Genomic DNA, 25,282 nt, shown 5'->3' with positions numbered 1-25,282 from the left:
ACTGAGGTAAACAGGGTCAAATGACTTGTTCAGCATCACACAGCTAGTAAGTCTTTAAAGTAGTATTTGAACTCGGGTTTTCCTGATTCCAGGCTTCATGTTCTATCTACTGCAGTTAGTAAAGTGAACACTTATCTAGACATTGACCTTGATTTCCTTGTGCCCCAAAGAAATTTTATGCAAAGTTCTCTCAGAAGCTGCTGTGGAGCACTTCACAGATTGTTTGGAAATGATATTGACACAATGTAGTCCCATGCCATCTAGATTAGAACCACAATTTGAAGACTACATAAAGTTGGAAAATTTGCAAAACTGCAGAGATTATTTTGCCTTATTATTTAGCCTATGGAAATTTAAAACAGATCCCCTGGAAGTTTTCTTACAAAGAACTGACATTTTTGCACTAGTATTAAGAAGAGTCTCAGCCATTTGTGTGTATTTAAATTTTTATTAGTTTTTGACATAAGCTCTGAAACACTCAGATAATCTGTAACATTCAGTATTCCTGAAACACAACACCTTAATGTCATCAAAAGTCATAATTTTTAAAAAGCCATACCAAGGAGCTGCTCTTTTTACTGGCACTAGTAGTGGTTTAAAAAGACTATAGTTTTTATATTCAGGAGTCTCTGAGCATTTATGACAAATTTTAAAAACCCACATTTCAGGATAGTCTTCTACAATTACAAACTCACATACACACAGATTTTGTATTGTTTTTTAATATATCAGAAAACAGTGTGTGCAAGAGTCAAAAGATTAATATTCCATACAGTAGTTCTATTGCCTAATAAAAGCAATACTTTGTTAACTCACTATGGATTTATTTTAAAGATCTTAGTTAAATGAACGTTACGTTACTGGTTTCCTTTGTCATATTTTCATAAGTTGTTAAAGTTCTTCACTCTCATAGAGTCCAGATTGAGCTGCTAGGCGCTGAAATTCCCCTTCTGGGTTAAAGGCTTGTTTCACATCCAAACCTTTCCCATTTAATGCTAAGTATTTGCTGAAAGTTGGTCGAACCCGTAATTGCTTAGGATTTGGAAGAGTTTGAGTTGGACGAGCTGGAATAGATGAGATTAAAAACCAAGTTATGGAATCTAGCTCATGTCAATGGATACCCTTCAAGCAGAAACAAAAGATGCTTGGACTCTGACAGTGGTATATGAAGAAAACCAAACACTGAACTGCTCTGGGGGGTAAATTCCACCCCATCACTCGCAGAAACCCACTCCAACCTTTACTACTTCCTACGCAACTTTTTTTTCAGTTTGATCCTGGCTCTCTTGGTGTTCGCTATTCTTATGGTCCTATGGCAATTACTCCCAGCACCCTCTAGAAGCATAATGTGAGAAATACGACCATGAAATCCATGCATGTATCCCCAGATTTGTACAAATACACTGATAAAGAAGTTGTTTAAAATGGAAATTGTCATGATTTCAGAAAGTAGAAAAAGAAATAAGATGATAGGAGAAAATATCTCCAAATTACATAGACTTTTGGGATTTGTGTTAGATATTAAAATTTCCAGGTGTGGGGCAAACTTGTTAGTCACACATACACAAAGTTAGAAATATATCTAGGAAGGAAAAACAATGATCTTGTCTCTTGAATGTAATATTTATTTCTAGGTTTTCTATATGCTACTCCACTCTAAGCAATGGCTGTAAAGTTTTCTTATGTGTATCATCCTTGTATATATATCTCTTCTTTTTGTTGATGATATGTATGGGTTTTTGTAGAAGAGTTTGCCTCAGATTTATGGGAGAAATATTATGGTATTGATTTTCTTACATATTTTTTCATTAACTGGATTTGATCTGAATATATTATATCTTTGGTTGATTGATAAAGCAAACACATTAGTGGAAGTTTATAAGCTATTGTTTTGAGAGGATGCTGCCCAATAGAGCAGCTTGAACCATGGTGGCTTTTCTTGGGATAGTGTTCCCAATTGCTGCATTTGTTATATCTGTAATGGCAATTTTGGTTAACATTATGACATACCTGCTACATCCAGTCTAGTATTGCATGTGACCACTCCTGCTTCATTTACTGCAGATACAGTGTACCACCCAGCATCTTTCTTGTTTGCATCTTTAATCAGTAGGGTAATTCTTCCAGAGTTATCATGGTACAAACTGAAAAGTGACATGCAAAAAACGGAAATATCAGAAACCAAGTTTTCTGAGGAATCCTCAAATGATAATTATGATAGACTAAGAATAAGCAGAATAATCAAGAAGAAAGATTTAAAAACATCAGCTAATCAATTATTAGGAGCCCCAATTTAACAATAATTTATATATATTTTTTATAAAAGGTTTTTATTTGATCACAAAATCAAACCAAGCCAATAGAATAATATGGATGCCAAAAAAATTTCTATTCCTCAAACTTAATGTTGCATTAATGGAGGTATATTAATAGCTCTCCATAATCTGGCTTGATTATGCCCCAGTTAGAATATGGGTCTTGCTTTTTAAAATTTGACTTATTTATTTAATGTTTTCCTCCAGTTATAGTTAAAATACATTTTTTTTACATTTTTTTAAAACTTTTGAGTTCTAAGTTCTCTCCATTATCTCCATCCACAATTAAGAAACTGCATATGAAGTTATGCAAAACATTTCCATAAAAGTCATGTTGTCAAAGAAAACATAGATCTCCCACCGTAATGAAAATAAAAACCTTCAAGAAAAATAAAGTTAAAGAAAGAGAGAAAGAATGCTTCAATTTGTATTCAGACACAATCAGTTCCTTTTCTGAGTATGGATAGGATTTTTCATAAGTCCTTCAGTATTGTGGATCATTGAACTCTTGAGAATAGCAAATTGATTCAGTTCTGATGCCATATTTTAAGGGAGACATTGACTAATTGGGTCAATTTTTAGGGGAGAGTAACTTTAGTGAGAGGACTTGAAACTACATGATATGAAAAATATTTGAAGGAACTATGGAAGAAAAGATGGAAAGAACATAATTATAGTTTTAAATGTTTCAAATGTCTTATGGAAGAGAATATGGACTCTGCTTTGAATCTTTGTATGCTTGGTTTAGTTCTGCTTTCTGAAGTCATACAATGTGAAGAGGTTATAGGGATGGCAGATCAGGATGAGCTTTCTAACATTTAGAATTTTCCATCAATTGAATGGACTTTCTTTTGATATAGTGACCTCCAGGTCTTTGAAAATGTTCAGATTTATATTACATAGTGTCAGGGAGGATACAGAAAGGATTTCTGCAGAGAGTGGGAGGTTGGACTAAATTAAGGATTCTTCTAATTCTAAGCTTCTAGGAAATGATTGCATTTAATTCAGAAGTTGTTTCTAACCAATATTGCTTATTTCCTGAAAGTTAAACATCTCTAATTCTCCCCTTACCCCACTCTCAGTTTTGTTTCCAATATTTATTTGACCAGCAAATTCTTTATAAATAGGATAAAGATAAATTTTGCTTTTGAATTATCATGAATTTCTAATTAGAGGTCTGAAGTAATGAAATTTTATCGAAGTTTCTATGTATTTTTTCACCAGATTAAACAATGGAATCACAGAATAATAACACTTAAACCTACATGGAATCTTAAAGATTCCCTAGTTCATCCAGCTTATTTTACAGATGAAGAAACCCAGGGTCCAGAGAAATATGGTGTGTTGCCTAAGATACTAAGTAAGGAGAATAAATTGCAGAGCTGGGATTGGAATACAAATCCTTTGATTAAAAATCAAATGTTCTTTCCATTCTATATATATTCTCATGAAAGGATCTTTATTTTGCAAACAAAAAACAAAAAAGAAATTAGAGTTTTAGAAATATCTGTAATACCTTATTCGATCTGTGTTGAATTGCACCATTTCATTGTTTCTTTTCCAGAAAAGCTTTGGTGGAGGTATAGCAGAAACTTGGCATTCTAATTTTACTGAGTCCCCTTCATATACTTTTTTGCTCTGTGGTTTGTAGATAAACATTGGTGCTCTCTTATGTTCTTTTGCTATAATTTTAAGGAAATATTTCAAATATTTAAAAAAAGATATTGAAAAGAAAATTCACTAATCAAGCCAAAGTAATATTGATAAAGTCTCTTTAATTAAAAATATACACACTTACAATTAAAATCTTACTCCCCAAAATGTTAAAAAAAATCAGGTATGAATAAGTCAATAATAGAAGATAAGAGAATCTGTAAACATCTTATCACCTCTAGTTCTAAAACTTCATGAAACTGTTTGATAACCTCTTAGTTAATTTTCTTATCTAAAGAAACAAATGGGTGAATATTAAAGAGAAGCAGATTTCTGTTTGATATAAGGAAAAACTTCCTAATAGTTAGAGCTGTCCAAAAGTATAATATGTCCAAAAGTATAATCTGCTCCACTGATTGGTATTGAGTTCTCAGCGAAGGATTTAATAGAGGCTTGAGGACAATGGGTCAAGGACATTATAGAGGACATTTCTGTTTAGGTAGGCCAGATTATATGTATGTTCAGATTCTCTAAATAATAATTAAGATAATAATACTTAGAATTTTCAAGTATCTTTCATTTAAAAATCTTCAATCATATTCCCTTTATTTGAGTTAATAGTATATATAGGAGGAGGTAAGAGTGGGGATTATAACTCATTTTTCAGTTAAGAAAATAGAGGCAAAGAGTTATATAATACATAATAACTTTACTCTAGGTTATAATATATAACCTTTTCATTCTTTTCTTCATTCTTTTCATTCCCAGCTTTATACACATACACACACACACACACACACACACACACGCACGCACGCACACCCCTCCACACACTATATTACTGCCATTTCCTTCCCTTTTTTGGAGCCTTCCCTTATAACAAAGAAAAATAATTAAGTAAAAACTGGATAGGCAAATTGATTGAATCTAACATGATATGTAACATTCTCTTGAACCTTATATTGTCTCTTGCCATTCTATTAGGAAGATTGAAGTATGTTTCATTATCGGTTTTCTGGGATCAAGACTGTATACTGCTTTTAATCTGAGGCCAGTGGCCTTTTGGTATTTTTGTCTAAATTATTTTAGTTATCTCTCTCTCTCTCTTTTGCTTTCTCCACTCTATGTTAATCCATGTAAGTTTCTTCATGTTTCTTTGAATTCCCAATTTTCTCAATAAGCTACTCCAGAAATTATAAGTCTATCTTGAGTTTAATATTAATATCTCTTTGGTATCCCAAAAAAGATCAAAGAAAGAAGAAAAGGATCTTCAAGTCTAAAAATATTTATAATAGTTTTTAAAAATATAATAATGTATTGGAAACTAAGGATATATCATGGAATATTATTGCACTGGCATAGAGACAAAATAGTTTCAGAGAAACCTGAGGAAACTTGTATGAACTGATAGAGAGTGAAGTGAAAAGAACCAAAAGGACAATATATATTTTTTAAAAATCCTAGACTTAAGAATTCTGATCAATGCAATGACCATTTATAAGTCCAGTATATGGATAATGATATGCTACCTAGCTTCTGACAGATATAATGGATTCAAGATGGAGAATAAGACATGTATTTTTGGACATGGCTAATATAAGAATTTGTTTTGCTTGGCTATGTAGATTTGTTTTTTTAAATTAAGTTTTAGCTTTTTCATTTATCAAGTGTTCATTTTTACTTCCTCCCATTTAAAACAAAACAAAACAAATTGCCTGCACCACACCAACTTTGCATATTTGTTCCAGGGATTTTATTTTTTTCATTTTTTTTTTTAATGGCGTGGTGTGGAATGGGAAAGAAGAGGATACATAGAAATGAGGTAGGGACAAAAAAAAGTATCTTAAAAAATACACAGAAAATAGAAAGAAGATCATAAAAAAATCACAGACAAGTTGAGCATGGCAGAGATCTTCAGTTTTATGTATAATTCTCTTTTTCTGTTCTATTTATATGGAAATACCCATTTTATTTAGTATTTAATTTCAAAATTAAAAAAAAAAATAAAAAAAATTTGTTACTGGTCCAGAGGGCCAGATAGTATTTTAAAACTCCATAGAACAATTTCTACTTTAATTTCTAGGATTTAGAAAAAGTATCATCGCAGCTTTCTTCTTTAAACTTTTATGAAAATTAACAATAAATTACAGTAAGATTTATTTAAATTCATTATATATGTGATATTTGCACTTTTTAAAAAATAGTAGTATTAGAGAATTTAAAATATGATATATTTATAATCAAAGACCAAAGGGTGTGCCTAATACAAATTTGAAAATAAAAAAAAATATTTTTTGCATTTTTTCTAAAAGAGATAGGAATATTTAATATTTTTAAAAGAAGTTTCCTAGTAATAAAAACAGTTTAAGGCTAAAATCTGGCATTTAGTATTTATATTTAAGCTTGCTAAAATTGTTTATAAAAGTATCATCCTAACTGATTATTTGGCCCTGGATTGACCAAAAAAAAAAAAAAAAAAAAAAGTGTGGGCTTTCATTTTTCCTATTTTCTGTAGTTATATCAGTGCTATATAGATATAGCTTGTAATTTATATATGCTATGTTTTATAGAGCTTAAATGTATATGTATTAATATCCTTATCACTTACCAAGAACATCCAATTGTATTGTAAAGGTGGCTTCTCCTGCTCGATTCTTAGCAACACATGCATAAGTCCCTGCATCCGAAGTTCTGACGACTTCAAAAATGAGTGAATGAAAACCTTTTTCAGATACTATCATTTTGTGAAGTTCATCTGATTGAACTGGTCTTCCATTTAAATACCATGTTACATCAGGAGCTGGTAATCCACTTACCTTTGGATAAAAAAAATTTAGAGATGACAATATTTTGAGGCCTTGTATAACAGTGATCCATTTGTAAATGTTAAATATTTGGTATCTTTATAAGTTCCTAAAAGAACAAAGATAGCTCACCTTCCCTTCCCAAGGCTTTAATAATTTTGACAAAATGGTAGAAATTTTAAATGAAGGTGAGACCCAAATATATAGCATTTGGGCTAACCTATCATTCTTTAAGACATTTGATTTCTGCATCATATTCCAGTTTTACTCTTACATAGCCCAATTTTCTTATGACATTTTGGGTTAATGAAAGTTGCAGAGACCTTTCTATAGAATCTGGTAGTAATAAATACTACTCTCTCTAAGAATAACTCTCTAAAAGGAAAACTTTTGAGCTATAATTCAGGTGAAATATATGCTTTGTCCAAATAGAGGTTTTTGCAAACCTCTTTTAGTATACCAATTCATGTGTCTCTTATTTATTTTTCCAGAAAAAACATTTCCACAAAAAGAAAAAAATCCCCATAGCATGCAGGAATATGACTGGGCTGTCAAATAATCTACATTATTTGGAGGGAGTTCCTGTTAATGAGATCAGAGCTATATTGAGCCAAAACATATTGTAGGTCAGGGGGAGGACAGATTGTTAAGAAGATAAATTAAGAATTCTAGTTAAAAAATTCTGAGCATTCAACAAGGCACATTGAGGTGAACAACTATGTATTAAGAATTCTAGTTAAAAAATTCTGAGCATCCAACAAGGCACATTGAGGTGAACAACTATGTATCTTATTGTTAACTCCCTCCAAATTTTTTTTTTTTTTTTTTTTTTTTTTTTAGCATTTATTACTTTAAAGTCTATTCTGCAGAATCTTCCTTCTTCCATAGATAAGTTCTCTGGTACTTGAACAAAACGTGGAGGGTAGAATTTCTCCAGGATTGATTCCTGATCATTTGTATCTCCTCTTGAAGATGATCTACTCCTATGAAATACATTTTAATAATAGTTATGCATCAAAATCACTGTTTTCCTTTACACAAATTCTAATTTATCTAACAAATGTGGAACCCTAGTATCAGCCCAGAGGAATGAATAGAGCATTGAACTCAGAGGCAGGAAGATCTGGATTCAAATATTGTCTCAGATTCTGGGTAAATCACTTAATTTCTTTGTGCCTCACTTTCCCCCTCTATAAAATAGAGAGGTTGGACTCAGTTGTCTCTAAGGATCTTCCAACTCTATTCTGAGGTCACATTTGAACTCATTAAGATGAACCAGTGCTCTATTACAACACCTAGCTGCCTTAAAATATTTATAATAGCTCTTTTTGTAGCAAAGACTTAGAAATTGAGAGGATAAACATCAATTGAGAACTGGCTAACAAGCTGTGATATGTGATTGTGATGGAATATTATTGTGTTATAAGAAATAAGCAGGATATTTTCAGACAAACCTATAAAGGCTTATATGGACTGGTGCACAGTTAAATGAGCAGAACCAGAACATTGTATTGCAATGATCCAAGACAATTCTGAAAGTCCTATGGTGAAAAATGCTATCCACTTTCAGAAAAAGAATCTGAATGAATATTGTAGCATATTGGTTTTCTAATTTCTTTATTTTTCAAGGATATTTTTCCTGTATTTTTCTTTAACAACATGACAATGTAGAAATATGTTTTGTATAAACTTTATCAAATTGCTTGGCTTAATGAGGAGAGAGGTATGAGATAATTTGAAATTCAAAATTACAAAAAACAAATATTAAAAATTATTTTTACATGTAATTGGATTATAAATAGCTTTGATATCTTCATCTGAAACCTGCCTCTTCATATTTTTGACTATTAATTAATTGAAGGATGATTTGTGTTATAAATTTGACTCAGTTTTCCATATATTTGAGAGATGAGGCTTTCTTCAGAAACTTGCTGTAAAATTCTTCCCACCCCATTTTTTGCTTTCTTTTTAATCTTGATTGCATTGGTTTTTGTTTGTGCAAATACTTTTATATTTAATGTAATAAAAGTTATCCATCTCATATTCTGTAATGTTGACTATCTCTTGTTTGGCAGTAATTTTTTCCATTACTCATGGAACTGACAGGCAGTCTATTTCATGCTCTCTTAATTTGTTGATGGTATCACTCTTCATGTACTCATTTTGACCTTATCTTCGTATATAATGTCAGGTGTTTGTCTATATCTAGTTTGTGTCAAACTGCTTTCTAGTTTTTCAGCAATTTTTATCATATAGTGAGCTCCCGTCCCAAAAGTCTGGATCTTTGCATTTATTTAACACAAGATCACTTTAGTTATTTCCTATTATGTATTGTGTACCTAATCTATTCAATTGCTCCATCAATGTTTGTTAGCCAGTACTGGATTGTTGTGATGATTACCACTTTGTAGTTTTAGATCTGGAACTGTCTAGGCCACCTTTCTTCACTTTTTTTTTTTTTTTTATGAGTTCCTTTGATATTCTTGATCTTTTTCTCTCTCAAATAAATTTTGTTATTTTTTTTCTAGCTCTGTAAAATAATTTCTGGTAGTTTTATTGGTATGGAACTAAATAAGCATATCAATTTAGGTAGAATTGTCATTTTAATACATTAGCTTTTCCATGAGCAATGGCCTTTCCATGAATGATTAATCTTTTTCCAATTGTTTAGATTTGACTTTATTTCTATGAAAAGTGTTCTATTCAGATATTTCCTGGGTTCGTCTTGGTAGGTAGACTTCCATATTTTATATTATTCACAATTACTTTAAATGAAATAATAATGAATAATGTTATTTATTATAATATATTCATTATATTAATATTACCAATATATTCATTATAATAACATTATTAAATGCATTAAAATACATACAATTACAAAGGAAACTCATTATTTTGAATTACAGTTTTAAAAATAAGAACTAAAAGACAAATTCATGGAGCCCAGGTTAAAAAATCCCTAGACAAGATAATTGCTATTGTTTCTTCCAGGTCTAAATCTTATTCTAAAAATCATAGTAGTTTATTTATAGTAGGTTTGAATACTTGGTTATATTCTCTAATTTAGGTGAACCAGTCAAACCAAGTAGTGGAAAAAATTACTTTATATTAGATTTTACCTTATCTGTGGTGTAGGCACCTGCAGTCTTGCATTTTCTGAGTTGTGCTGTTTGAAAATAAAATAGTGAGAATTTAAGTATCGTAATACTATTCCGGAAAAGCAGCAAATCAATAATTTAGAATTTAACTCTATGTTTCCTTTTTAGGTGGCAGTGCTGCATTTTAATCAGCATTTCTTCATGCAAAGTAAATTATAAGTTTAATTTATAATCAATGTAAAGAAGCTTTCAGACATCATCTGAGTCCCTTTTTGCCCTTTTCATGAGAAATCACAGAGATCAGTGAAAACAAATCATAAATACTGCATTCTCACAGGCAAGTAGGAGAGTTTCTAGACTGTTTTTCTTTTTATTTTGCAGCTATCAGTTTCTTTATGAAAGAGGTGAGCACTGGATATATTTAAAATGAGACCAAGGTACATAGTGCCTTTTAATAAAACAGGAATAGATATGAAGTCACTTAACTTGGCAGCAATGTTAAAAAATGGTAGCAAAGTACATGTCAGCCTGGAAAATACTTCTCTCCTTAGCTTATGGCACTAAACTTTGACATGTTCCATACAAACCATGAGTGGAATTGTAGAAGACAAATAAAAGAAACTTAATGGATTCCTATTTAAGAAATGCATATTATTTAAGTAAAAAATATTAAGTTTAATTACTATTAAGAAAAACAATCAAATACATATATAAAACAAAAGACAGAATCTTAGCCATTGGCCTTTAATAAAGGCAGAATCAAATGAATTACTTATCGAGAGGAGAAAATGTTTTTGCTTATATTCCTCTTTTAGACTTGCTAAAAATGTTGCCTTCTTTGCTCTTCTATTCAGCCATTCTTTAAGGATTTTTTTTTTTGTTTTTATGAATAGAGTAGCTAAGAGTATTTTTGTATAATTAAGTCCTTTTTCCTTCTTAATGTCTTTTGGGGAAATCTTTAGCAAGGAAATCACTAGGATGAAAATCTTGCAGCTCTTATTGTTTTCTAAAATGTTTATATTAGTCTTCTATCACACTAATATTAAACTAGGATGCCTGTTTCTCCATAGTCCTGCCAATACTGAATTTTAAATAATTTTTGCTACTTTTGCCATGCTTGTGGGAATTGTAAAATTGTTTTTCTAGGTTATGTGAAAATTTCATTATTTTTTTCATGTGATTATTAAGCTTGTATTTCTTTGTCAAATTTCCTTTTCATATTTATTGATTGTTGGCTCTATATTTTTAGTTTTATAGACATTTCTTATAGATTTTGATATATTGATATATATGTTCATTGCAAATATTCCCCAATGTTTCGTTTCCTTCAATTTTAGAGACACTTATAAAAAAATTGCTATTCTGCATTAGTATAAAGAATTTCTTAACTTGGAGCTTCCTGTACCAATGGAATAAAAAATTTGGACCTAAAACAAGACAGTGAACTAATGAGAGTAAAAAATGTACAAAAATGTGCAAATCCATTCCTATTTAAAAATCAAAATGGAAATGCATGCCAAATGGAGAAAGATAATGAAAATATACCTGTGCAGAGTTCTGTGATTCACTATCATTTTGTGCTTGAAACACTGCAGCAGCATTCTGTGGTCCCAGCAGTCTGCGAGCCATCTTCTCTTCATATGTTAGCCTCTGCAAAGAGACCAAATATGGTGGTGACTTCAATCTAGATGTGAATCAATGAATGAAGGCCACACCACTCCATCTGAATTTGCATACCCTAAACAACCAGTACTTCTCAGAGAGGTTGCTTGGTTATCTCTGGCATAAGGAGGCAATAGGCTCTGGTATCAGTGAACCCAGGTTAGAATCTTGCCTCTCTTCTTATTTACAGGATCCTCAGCACATTATTTAGCTTCTTTGGAACTCATTTTCCTCATCCTCACATAACTTTTGAATTCTCTTCTGGTTGGAACTCTGTGATTCCACACTAGTAATTCCTTTTTCTATCTTGTTTTATGGTGCTAAATCTCCATAGGTTTACTTATAATAATGAGTAATAATGAGTTAAGTTTCCCAGTCTAACATTGGAGAGAAACCTGGTACAGCCACCCTTAAATAAGACTCTCTGGGGGTACATCTTTTTGTCAATTAGCACAATATCTGGCATGCAGTAAGCACTTAATAAATGCTTGTTGATTGACTGAATACTGAAAGTTGATAGAATGTACCATCCCTTCCCTCTATCTTCTACTTTCCCTCTTTGAAATCAATCAATCTATATGGACCTTCTTATATATACCATGCACTATACTGAGAACTGAACATACAGCTTCTACTGGAAGCCTTCCTTAACCCCTATTAGTTCCAGTATTTTCTCTCTTTTAATTATTTCCTATTTATCCTGCACATAGCTTGTTTTATATACTTTTTTGAATGTCCTCTGATTAGATTGTAAGTTCCTTGAAGGTAGGGACTGTCTTTTGCATCTTTTTGTATCTCCAAAAATTAGCACAGTGCCTGGCACATAGTGCAGCATTTAATAAATGTTTATTGAATGAATGGAGAAAGAATGAACTAATGCCTATTTTCATACCTTTATATCCAGAGTTTAATATTTTGAAAATCCAATGGGTACTTGGCCTTTCTGCTTGCTTCAAATAGAATACTTCCTCTCTGGAAGGGGATATGTATTATCTTTTCACAGTGGCCACTATTTCTGCACTTACCTTGAAGTCATGTTACTTGGTGATGCAATAATCACTGGGCCACCATCTCCTGACTCCCCACAGAGATGAAAGGAATGGACTGCAATTGTCTCTGAGGTTAGATGCTCCTGTGGGCTGCTACCGATACACTACTACTCCCTCCATTTCATTTTTCCTCAAGAGCAATGAGTCTTTATTATAGCTCTGGTATTATTTGACAAAATTCATGGAAGCTGGGTATATGGTATTTATTAAGAATGGTAGGCTATTGGGAATTTAGTATAGCACTATAATCTAGCAATAATAGGGCTATGTTCAAAGCAAGAAAGTTTCATTGTGCCATTCAAATCAATGCTATATTAGTCCCATGCTTAATAACTGCTAAAAGTCAAAGGTTTCAATTAAAGGAATTATGAAATAGTATCAGATGCTTTTTGAAGTAAGCATAATCCTATCCTTTACTGAGTTTGGAAACAAGAATTGATGTAATCAGAACTAAATTCATAATTGAAACCTGCATACTAAAAAAATTAGACATTTCACACACTTGGTTTCCATTGTGAAGAAGGTTGTCCTTGCACCGAAGCTTTCTTTCTAAATCTTGAATCAGAGCTTCTTTGGATCCTTGTATTTCATGATCAGGAGTTTTTGGTGTCAGTTTAGGATGTGCACTTTGGGCTGGTTTAGCATTTACAGGTTGGTTGACTGATGGCTGATGGTAACTGACAGAAGGAAAGAGAGAAGAAAAGGTCTTTGAGAGATACTACAATTCAGTATCTTCTTCAAGCTGAAATTAATTCAGTTTTTTATAATTCTCTGATATAATGAAATAAGTTTATATTTATAACCACAAACCTGACTCCTCCTAATTCTTCAAAATTTCAAAAGGTCCTTTAAACATGAAGATCACAACTCCTCCACTACTTAGGGTTTTATGAGTTACTATAGTAATAATAAAAAAATCTTTATTTTATGACTTTCTTTCTGGACATAAATCTCTCCAAATTAGCTAGACTGGCCTTTAGATAACTTGAATTTAGAAAAACTTAGATTCAAATCTCATCATATTTACTAGTTATGGGACTGGGCAAAGTACTTAAATATGCTGAACTTCAGTTTCCCTATCTGTAAAATGGTGTTAATACTACTTATAGTACCTACCGTACAGAGTTGCAGGATCACAGCAATGACAATGTTTAAAAATAATTTGCAAACTCTAAACATTAAAGAAATATTGATAATGACAGCCACAGAGTATGTATGTCAGAGTTCATTCTCAAAATCTTTACCGCTTGTATAACTGATTCCCCTGTCATAGTGGGAGATTGAAGGGGACCTTTGATGGTGAAGAATGATGGCTGGTGCTGCTAATACTATTGCTGCTATTTTTGTTTCAGGTCTGTGATTTTATTGGTGTAAGGAATTCTAAGGCATTAATGTTGATCAGCCATTGCTCTGCCACACATCAAGTCTTAGATGACCTGGGGACCCTGAAAGATTAAGTGATTTACCTAGCCTCACACAGCCAGTAAATGTCAGAGAAAAGATTTGACCATAATCTTCCTGACTCTGAGACTGGCTTTCTATCTACTCTGCCTTGCTACTTTTTTTTTTAACTACTTACTACTATCACTAAAAAATATTGATTATCACAAAATGAGTTGTGAATCAAGGTTTTAAATGAAGAATGGCTAGGCGGTTGAGTGACAAGTGGACAGAGTACTGAACCTGGAATCAGGAACACCTGACTTCATATTTGGCCTCAGATACTTACTAGTTGTGTGATCTTTGGCAAAAGTCATTTAACTTGCCTTCCTCAGATTCCTAATCTGTAAAATGAGAATAATAATAGCACCAACTCTCAGCGTTATAATGAGGATCAAATGAGGTAACATTTGTAAAGGGCTTTGCAAGCTTTCAAGTACCACATAAATGTTAATTATTATTAATGAGTTAAATTTTTTTCTTTGAGCAATCAGGGTAAAAGGAAATGAATTTAAGTTGCAGGAATAATTTGGTTGACATTAGGAAGCACTTTTCTACAAAAATAATGAGAGTCAAAAATGAGCCCTAAGGGAGGTGATTATATTTTCTTACTTGAAGATCTTTTGTTGGAGTAATTCCAGGGCTAGTCTATCTAAAAGTGGTCTCTGGAAGATCTTCCAGTCTTATCATTTTGACTGTCTGAAAGTGTATGTCTAAGTATCTGGATGCATCTCCCAGTATGAGCATATGCTACAGAAGTTAACTTAATTGTGTTATTGTTGCCTATCTTATCAAAGGCTGACTGGTATGTATACTTTAATATATATGAAATTTAATCTGTTTATTTTGGAGGTAGTAGTGGGTAGAAGCAGAGGAAGCTATATCAGAGAACAAGAGCTAATCAAATTTAGAGAATTGTGTAATGAGGAAATTGAGAAAAGTAATGGTAGAGCACATAAATTCAAGGTTAATGCTTAAGAGATATCAGCTGACCTATGAATGTAATTTAGAAGTTCCAAACTATGGAAATGAGGAGGGGAAAGAGAATCTCAAGACATCTGTAGGTGTAATGAGCTACAAGGGATGGATTTGTTGAAGAAGTTTGCTTTTGCATCCTGGAATTTAAATTGATGCTTACAGAAGCTTTTAAAATTTAGTTTTGTGTAAAAAAACAAAAACAAAAACAAAAACAAAAACAGAAGCGCATTTATTTAGTGTTGTAATTAAGGAAGAGAGAATGACGATGCAGGCAGACTAAGAAACTGTATATTGTGTCAATTTATGCTAAAATTATGCACAGATTAATTGTAATCAGAAATGGTAAAAATCAGCAATGATGGTATTTTAACTAAAAGGGAATAGTCACAGTTACCCATTTTCTCTTCTAATCTCTTTTTAGATTGGAGATTTCCTTTTCTTTCTGCTATGAGATTGTTTTGTGAAATATCCTCATTCTAAGTCTGGTTCTAGTAGAACAATGCTAAAGGTCCCTTCATACAATGTAAATGCTACAATTATACAATGTAAAACAATATTTTTATATTCAGAGGATGAGAAATGAAAGGTGGAAGAGACTACATGACTTAGTAATTGTATTAGTTCCTTTATATGTATTAATATTAATATATATGTATTAGCTATACATGATTATACATATACTATATGTAATTTACATGTATTAATATGTGTGGGTTTTTTTGTGTGTATGAAACTGTCAGGAAGCATTTTTTTTGTTGTTTTCAAATTTAATTGATCACAGGAAGTCAGATGTTGGTTTTAACATGACCACTTGGCACCTTGTTTTGTTTACCTATTGGCTTTGATTCTTTAGTAAATTTCAAAGCCAGTGGCTGATTTGGACTAAAGTTAGTATGCCGGTATTAATAAGGTTCTATATCTTCAGTTTGATTGGTGAACTTGCCATTTTGCAAGAAAATCTTAAACTCTCTTAAGGTTTTATCTTTTGTAATTTTGGACCGGTATCATTAAGCTTTGTTCAGTAATTGTGTTGAATATGCAATTGCACTCAACTGTGTCTTCAGCTTATATTTTTATATTCTTACTATATTGTTTGCCTAGACAACTCTAAGTATGGTATAAAAGCTCTTTAAACAATAACTTCTAAAGCAGGAAATGCTTCTGTAAATCTGCAACCATAATGCCAACTACCAAAATTATTATAGGCTGACACAAAGGAGAATAGTGAAAAAGGAGGGAACAGAATGGGAATGTGGAAAGAGAAGTGAAAGAGAATAATTTACCTTTTATTCTCTTTCACTTCTCTTTCCACACCACACAGGGCTCAGGGTGATAACAAAAAGCTTGGTCCAGTTCTTTGCACTATAAGCTCAGTGGCCGTATAATACAGTGTAAAGAAGACTGGATATAAAGTTAGAGAACTTGGGTTCAAATCCCACCTTTTTTCCTTTCTTGCTTTATTATTTTGGGAAAATTATGTATTCACTGAATCTTACTTCTTTGACTTGTAAAAGAAAATTAGATTAGTTTGCCTTGAAGACCCCTCCCAACTTTTAATCTATGATATCTCGATCTTCATTATTTATTTTTCAATTTTCTCAACTTTATTGAAGAAAGAATTGAGACCCAGAGAAGAGAAAGACCTAAGACCATGATGCAAGTTAATGCATTAATTATTTTAGATGAAATCTCTTAGGATATCATTGATGATTCTGAAAGGAAAGATGGATGCCTAAATTAATGACTGAATATATAGATGAATATTGTATGTAAAATATTACATTGTATAATTTATATAGATGTATTTTGTATTATGCATTGATATATTGAATTAAAAATTGGACAATTTCTATCTTTAGATTCATTTGTATGTTCAAAAATAATGAGTATTTGTTTTGTGTGTAGATGGCTCTCTGCTAGGTACTATACAAAGAAGTACAACATGTAGTTCTTGCCTTATATATTTAAAGCTTCAGTTTATATTTATATTATCCATAAATGAAAGATAATTCAGTCAAGTCACTTTAAAAAAATATTGAGTGCATGTCGATCAATGACCAGGCATTTTGGAATACCTTTCCCTCATCCTAAGTTTTGTAATCTTTTTATGAGAGAATATGTGGAGAATTTTACAACATTCATGTCATAACTAGAGATTCAGGTTTATAACATCTCAGGATTTGAAAGAACTTTGTGAATTATAGGTCTAACTTCTATTGGGACAGGAATCATTTCTTCAACATCCCTGAAAAGCAGTTGGTCCTATGGATTTATTAAAACTATAAATCACACATATCTACAAAACCTCAGGCAGTGAGATGATGGAGGAGATGGAGTCCTGGACTCAGAGTCATGAAGACTTGAATTCAAATTTTACCTCAAACAATTACTCATTGTGTTAGCCTGGGCAAGTCACAGCCTCCTTCAGCTTGTTTCTCCATCTGTAAAATGTGGATAGTAATAGCACCAAATGAATTAACATATGGAAAGCACCTTGTGATCTTTACAGTGTCATATCAAGGCTAAACTTTATCATCATAGGAAAAGAAAATAGCAAATCATTCCAATATTTTATCAAGAAAATCCCTTGGGATTACATAGAATTGTACTTGACTGACTGAATAAGTAAAATAATATTATGATTGCACTCTCTTCATGTTTTCATTATTAGCATTATGGAGAATTTTATGTTTTCATGTGCAATGGAGAAAGCACAAAATCAGAGTATCCTAGATCATATTCTGTTTCACTGGTGTGAATTTGGGCAAGCCAGTTAACATCTTTCCCTTATCTATAAAATGAGGGAGATTCAATTATTCTTTGGATCAGAGGCCATTTAGTACTAATGTCTCATTTTATAATTGAGGATCCCCAGGCTCAGGATTTATCCACAGTCACAGAGATAAACTTTTTCAAAGGCAGGAGTTGAATCCTGGTCTTTCCACTCCACAGCTAGTGCTCTTGCCAATATATGATTTCTCATGTCCTTATATCAATGAGAATAGAAGGAACTCCTTTTACTTAATGATTTGCTCCTAATGTTGCCATAGGACACTAATCAATTTTCTATCTCTCTAGGTTTTAGTTTAAACTTATTCTAAATGTTTTTATTTATAAGATGGTTTTTAATATCAGTTACCTGACTTGCCAGAACTAATTACCATTACTTATGGAAAAATTGCATATAGGAGGAAACTTGGCCTCTGGAAAGCTGGACAGAAAAGAGAGGAGTTTTTAGGGATCTACCACTATCTATAAATAAACTAATCTTTCCAAGATTACTTTCTTATTCCTAAAAAAAGCAAAGGCATTTTTTGGTTCCTGTCAAATTGTATGACTTCTTTGGGGTACATGAAGTTGTAGATTATTTTCTTCTTGGACTTCTCACAGCTCTCATCCTTCTTCTTTGATTGTGCCGTTTCTGTCTCCTTAACTGGCCTCTTATCTTATTCCCAATCTTTAAATTCATCAGGTCCTCTAGAATCTGTCTTTTTCCTGTTTTTCTATTCTAATGTTACTTCAGGGATCACCTTTATACATATTATTTCCCAAATTATGTCCTTCAACCCCAATTTTTTCATTCTATATTTCTGACTGCTTCTAGGTGTGTTGGATGCTCCATGAACATCTCAAATTCAGCATATTCAAAACTAAGCTATTCTTCTTTTCTGCAAAACTTTTTCCCTCAAAACTTCCTTTCCCTTTTAACTTCTCTATTTCTGGTGATTGCACCATCATCTTTCTACCCAACCCATGTTTATAACTTTGGGATCTCTCACATACAATGTCCCTCAAGCCTGGACTGCACTCCATCCTCACCTTTACCTTTTAGAATCCCTTGTTTCCTACAAAGCTGAGTTTAGGTGCCACCTTCAACATAGTTTTTCCTCATTCCCACTCTTAAACTGCCAACTATTAGTGTTCTTCTCTTTTCCCTAATCACATAGGGAATTACTTAGTATTTATTTTTCCACAACCTTATAGATCTATTGAATTCACCAACAGAATAAAGTACCTATCCAGCTCAGTTCTTGGTACATAATAGATGCTTGTTGATTGATTCTTCTCAATTCTTCACCTCCCATATCCAATTAGTTGTTAAATATTATTGATTCTAACTTTTCAATGCCTTTCAACTCTATTCTCCCCTTTTCTATTGTTAATCTCCTAGTTCAGGATTTCATCCTTTCTTGCCTTGGCTATTAGGGTGCACTTCTAAATATTGTCCAAACCAATCCCTTCAATCTATCTTCTTGATCAATTCCTGAGTAAGTTACCTAAAATGCTCTACTAGATTTACATTACTCCATGTTCTGGTGAATCCAGTGCAAATCTGTGATCCTGATCCCTTACAGTCCAGCTACAATCTTTATTTTCAGCCTTATCTTGTATTTATATTTTCATATACTTATCCTTTCATACTTATTCTTTGTTCTTATTCTACCATTCTTACCTTTCTACCTTTGTTCTCACTAGCCCTTATTCTCAAAATTGACTTCCCCTCCTTACCCAATCATTGTGGAAGACATTTATTTGGGCCTCACTCAGTTCCTTATCTGTGAAATGAGGGTGTTAGATTTGATGGCCTATAAATCAGTGTTTCTCTCTCTCTCTCTCTCTCTCTCTCCTCTCTCTCTCTCTCTCTCTCTCTCTCATTCTCCCTGTCTCTCTGTGTCTCTGTGTCTCTCTGTGTGTCTCTGTCTCTCTCTCTAAGACATAACAAGACACAACTCAGGATCTACCCTCTTCCAAGAGAAAATTATTTTTCTTTAGTTTTTTTTTTCTGCCTGGAACTTTCCTTATCACAACTCTGTGTTTATATATAATTTTCTCATTTATGCTTCTTGAAAGCAGGATATGTCTCATATTTATCTTTGAATTTTCAGAGCGATGTGTGGTATCTTCTCTACCAGACCTTAATAAATGCTTTTTATATTGGACTGGATTGTACAAAATGTCTACAAAAAAATTCTCAAGGCGCCTCCGATCAACTCACTGATGGGCTGGCCAAGGTTTAGGAAAGCTGATAGCCTTAAAGTCTGCATAAACCCTAAGCATGAGGGTCATGTTTTAAAAAAAGGCACAAGTGCAATGTTCTTCTGTGTATCAGGTTCTCCCAGATATAGCTTTAAGGCCAGTGGAAATAGTGCATTTAGTACAGATCAGAGGGAAATCTTTACTGAATTTAGACCAGGCCAGTCAAGTTAGAGGAAATGAAGCTTAAATTACTGACAAGAAGGTTTAATACCATAAACCAATCTCCATATAATCCTTCCTCCATATGATGGTAGGAAAACTCATTTACACTATCAGAATTCCAGATTTTTTTAATGCTATATTTTGGGTTTTGGAGGGAAAGACATTAGGTAGGAAAAAAAAAAAAGATTGAGAGAAGACTTAATAGCTTTTAAATGTGGTTGAGGAAATCCTCTCTGGAGGATGAAGAACAGCTGTTTTTTTATGTGCACTGAGCCCATAAGAAGAGGAAATAAGCTGAAATTACAGAGGGCCTTACGTTATACTTAAATGAGTGTGGGTGTCACAGGAATTCTTTCCCAAGAAGATGGATCATAACAAGAAAAATTACTGTTTGTAGGAAAGAGGATGAACCTCTTGAAGTTTCTGCCAACAAAAGTGTTGGTCCTGTGTACTCTAGGATAGTTGTAGATTCAGAAAGCTGTCAGGGATTGTACTATAATGTTGTTTACAAGTGTGTTACAGAATTTCTGTTCTTTCTTGTCTATAAGCTCAAAGTCAATTCAAACAAGCAATTGTGGCTTTATTATGTTTTAAATGGACACTTACTTGGATTCCATAGCTGTAGGGGTTTTACTGCTGCTGTAGTCAGGTTGTGATGGTAATACAGAACTGAGGAAGCTGGCAGGGGACTGGTTATAGGTAGATGTCACTCTGTGTCCCGGGGAAGGGCCAGAAAGCTGCTGACCAGAAGCTGGGAAAGCTGATGAGGATACTGTGATCTGAGAGCTCATGGTAGAAGAAGCAGAATATCTTTGCTCTGTGCATTGCCGGGGGTGGATAAGGATGGAAGATTGTTTGGTTTGGCTGGTAGAGAAGGTTGAAGTCTCTGGCCCTGGAGGCTGTAGCCTGGAGCTGCATGTGTTTTGTGATTGAATAAAGTGTTTTGGACGCTCGTAGTTAAACATTGTGGGCTGGTATTTGGAGGGATTGGAAGGTGAGTTATTGCAGTTATTATTTGATCCTGGTAGTGAGGTTCCTGGAGTTATAGGTGGTGAGCTTGAAAAATCTGGAGTCTGGAAGGAGTCAGAACAAAGCTTGATGAGTTCCGGGGAGGAGATTGATGTTGGTCTTGATGACTCAGCTCTCTCTTGAAGAATACTGTCCCTTCAAAATGAGAAAGGAGACATGAAGAATTAAGGCAGTTAACATATTTATTTAAGTTTTTTTAAATAAGATTTTTTCTTTTCATTTTCATTCCTGTCTCTTCTCCTTTCCCAGCTTTCCATGACTTTTTAAAAAGAAAAATACCAAATAACTTTTTAACTTTATATGTAGATTTTATTTTTCAATAAGCATGACAAGATAAATATTTTAAAATCCAACAAAGTCAAATAAAAAAGCATTGGAGTAGGAGTCAGAAAACGCTCAAGTTTTACTTCTAGCTTTATCATAAAGTTACTCCATGACAATATAAAGTTATTCCCTACAGGGACCTCTGTTTCTTCCTCTGAACAACGAAGGAATTGTACCATCTATTTCCAAGTTTTCTTTTATCTGAAAAATTTGTTCAAGAAGTTGGTTCTATAGTGTTACACTATGTAATTAGTTTATAATTTCATCCTGCGCTTGTTGCTCATTTGGATCATTTGATTACTTAAAAGGGTTTAATGATTGAAAACATGAGTAATAATAATGAAAACAGTATATTTTATATAGCCTTTTAAGTTTTGTAAAGACTTTTATCCTCATAATAACCCTGGGAAGTAGGAATATTATTATTCCCTCTTTACAGATGAGGAATCTGAGAAAAATAATTATAAAACCACAGTAACATAATTTGTATCTGCTACTGGATTTGAACTCACACCTTCCTGATTCCAGGTCTAGCACTGCTCTCTCCCCACTGAACTGTATGGTTAAAATCCTTTCATGTCTTTTTCAATTATGATTATATTCTCTTTAGTTTTTTCTTTTCTCCCATGATCTTTAAAACTCAAAGTGGCAGATATTCTACCACCCTGTCCATTTAAAAGCTTTCACAATAAATTATTTCATTCATATATTAAGGTCTTAAGTAAAACTGGGAAAGCATTAAAAAAAAGACTTTTTTTTTTTTAGAGGGAACAGAATTCTTATGTCCTTCACTTCTTATCCCTTCCCCCCCCGTACACACACATCGACACAATGCCATAGAACGGTGTGTACTGCTGCAACATAACTGTCATCAGCTTTCAGATATTGGCAAGAGGATTTTCCACTTTGTACAATTCACAGCCTGTTCCACCACCTGACTGAGTAACTGGCAGACAGTTTTGTTCAACTGGGTGGGTCCAGAGTGGGTAAATATGGGATTGCATATGTAAAAGTATCCCAGTATATTTCTTTTACTACATCCAAGAAGAGAAAATAGACCTTAACATTTTCTGCCCTGGTATTTTTGGATAATATAAGTCACTATTCCCCTCTATTAATCTATATAGTTTAGGTTTGACAGGAGGTGATAATTACTCAGGTGAGGCTGTCTACTAGTTGTCAAAATAGTTATAATACAAATGTTTTGTATTGTATACATAGATGAAACATAACAACTATTCTTATTTATATAGTCCCTTAAGGTTTATGAATAATTTTCTTACAATAACCTGTGAGTTGTCATAAATATTATTATTCCAGTTTTACATATGGGGTTTAAGAAATGTTAAGTGATTTGCCAAGATCATACAATTAGCAAGTTTCAGATCCAGAAATCAGACCAAATCTTAGAGATCAGGACACTGAGATTTAGAGACATTATGGGTCTTTTAGGAGCAGAGTGTTACAAGTTATGAGTCTTATAGAAGCAGACTTAGAGTATGTCCCTAATCATACAGGTAGAATTAGGACTTAAACCCAGGCTTCCTTTCTCTAGTTTCAAAGCCTTGGAAAAAATGTTTTATTTTGGGAAATAAATGTTTTTTTGAGTTTTTTTTCCATTGCTAATATGTTTTCAGTGATTCACTTCTAACCTTCCAGGAAAAAAGAAAAAGGACCTTGTTTGACAAAATATACCAGTTTTTACACTTATGATCCACCACAATTCTACCTAGAGTAGAGAAATCAGAACTTTTTATAATATAGCTAACTTCACTTCAGATAATGAACTTTTTTCACTTATTAAATTGAATGAATGTCTTTTATTATTGAAACAAAGCTTGAAATGTATGAAAATCACTTATTTGGTGATTATAAGAATAAAGGATTGTTGTAGTTTTGTCTAATAACAGATTTAATAATAAATGAAAAAAAGTTCAGGACAGATTCAAGATATAGCATATGGTTGGAGTCGAAGCCTTAAATTAACTTTTGTATGAAGAGACAAAAAAGTTACTTAATAGCCAAGATAAAGACTATAATGGAAAAGAACCTTTGAAAAGACACATAAACCATAATTTCCATGTAAAAATTATATACCCTCTAGAAAACATTTTGGATAGGAATTACATTAATTCTTTAAATTATTGGAGGGTGTTTAGGAAGTAGTAAAGGAGATTGAAAGATGGAGAAAGATACATTAGCAGAAGTCTATAGAATACATAATTAAAACTCAAAAAGTCTTCATTTTAAAGTAAAGTCTTTGTCTTTTTAAGCTGTGTTCATTCCATTGCAGACTTTAAAATAGAATTTGTTAGATCTTAAATTCCCTTCTTGTGAGATCAAATTGTTCAGCTGTCATTTCAAATAACAAAAGGATAAATTGTTTAAGGGTACAGGAAATAGATAGATTCTAGGAAGAAGTTTCTATTTTCCTTCACATTCACTTTTAGAATGTCGTACTGGCCCACACATTTTGGTAATGGCACTTGTCTATGCAATTACGAATTACTGATGTTTTTAAAAAGCTAATTTTAACACAGATATTTGAAAGTCTTATTTATCCAGCATATTAGTGAGAGATTTTGGAGTTTGAAAACTTACTTTCATAGTCTATACTTGCTTACTGCCACTTATAAATTCAAGTCTGTCCCTAAAATTGTATGTATACAGCAGAAACTAACCTATTCCAAATGATGTTATTATCATCTTTATTTAAAAATTCCTTAAAATTTATTTTTAGGTTGCTCAATAAGTATAGATCACTTCAGTTACAGAAATCAAGCACTATGAAATTTTCAACCTAACAGATTTGTAGAAAAAGTACTTAATTCCCTAATCTAGGATGTCTTTTAAATCAATAAAAATCCTTAAAATTTACATACTTATTTTAAATAACCTTTTTCCAGGGGCAAATACTCCTTTTTATATAACTAATAATAATCAATTGCTTTTTTGAAACTAGCAAAATATTTCAAACCTCCCTTCTGTTCAGCCTTACAGTCTCCTGCTGTTTTCAAATTGATCATATCTCTCTCTTCCCTGATTTTATTACTATGTTGTATAACATTTACAACTTCCTAAACTTATATCCATAAATAATCTTTATAGAGAAGATCCCTGATTTGGAAGAAACTGTGGCACAAAAAGGCAAGACTTACCTCTAGCTCCAGATGGTGCTACCTACGTATAACCCACTATTGAGGGGCAGGGAGAGGCATTCTGGTCCCTTGCAGACTAATCATAGTGACCCTGTACTTAGTATTATAACACCAGTGACTTTTATCAGCTGCCAAACAGTGACATCTGATGTACTTGCCTGTCTATCTACCTATGCTGATGTGTCAAAGTAAGAGTCCACAATTTAAAATAGCTTGGTATAGTGGAAGGAGCCCTGGACTGCTAGGCAGAAGTGTTGGGTTCAAGCAGCATCTCTGCCTCTTGCTATATAACTCCAACAAATTACTTTTCATTCTCTCAGCCTCAGTTTCTTCAGCCATAACAAAAATGAGGAGGATAGAACTAGCTAATCTTTAAAGACCCTTCTATATCTGATATTTTGTGATTCTTTGAAACAGTTTTCCAAATGCTTTAGTAACATTCAAAGAATGAGATTTTTACAAATGTTTTTGTCTCTTCTAGTGCTCATATGCCTCTGTTTTAAAATGGATTTTTAATAAGGGGTGAGGGGAAGAGCAGAGAATTAAAGAAGGAGGGTACTTAAAATTGTG

The 25,282-nt window shown here is 32.7% G+C and overlaps 1 protein-coding gene across 1 annotated transcript; it reads right to left on the bottom strand.

Moving 5' to 3' along the window:
- Positions 1–428: 428 nt before the first annotated feature.
- MYOT (myotilin) lies at positions 429–24,827 on the bottom strand. The gene is made up of 10 exons (XM_051978447.1): positions 24,713–24,827; positions 20,808–21,365; positions 13,087–13,261; positions 11,419–11,523; positions 9,895–9,941; positions 7,623–7,755; positions 6,577–6,784; positions 3,832–3,997; positions 2,011–2,144; positions 429–1,064 (listed from the first exon to the last, which is right to left on the bottom strand). Exons 2-10 carry the CDS (start codon positions 21,164–21,166, stop codon positions 892–894), a joined length of 1,500 nt encoding a protein of 499 aa, XP_051834407.1. The 5' UTR covers positions 21,167–21,365; positions 24,713–24,827; the 3' UTR covers positions 429–891.
- Between the last annotated feature and the right edge of the window lie 455 nt (positions 24,828–25,282).

This window comes from Antechinus flavipes, chromosome 2 (assembly GCF_016432865.1).
Source record: "Antechinus flavipes isolate AdamAnt ecotype Samford, QLD, Australia chromosome 2, AdamAnt_v2, whole genome shotgun sequence".
Classification (NCBI taxonomy): Eukaryota; Metazoa; Chordata; class Mammalia; order Dasyuromorphia; family Dasyuridae; genus Antechinus; species Antechinus flavipes.
The sequence above is the reverse complement of the archived record's forward strand: the minus strand, read 5'-3'. Positions and strand labels throughout refer to the sequence as shown.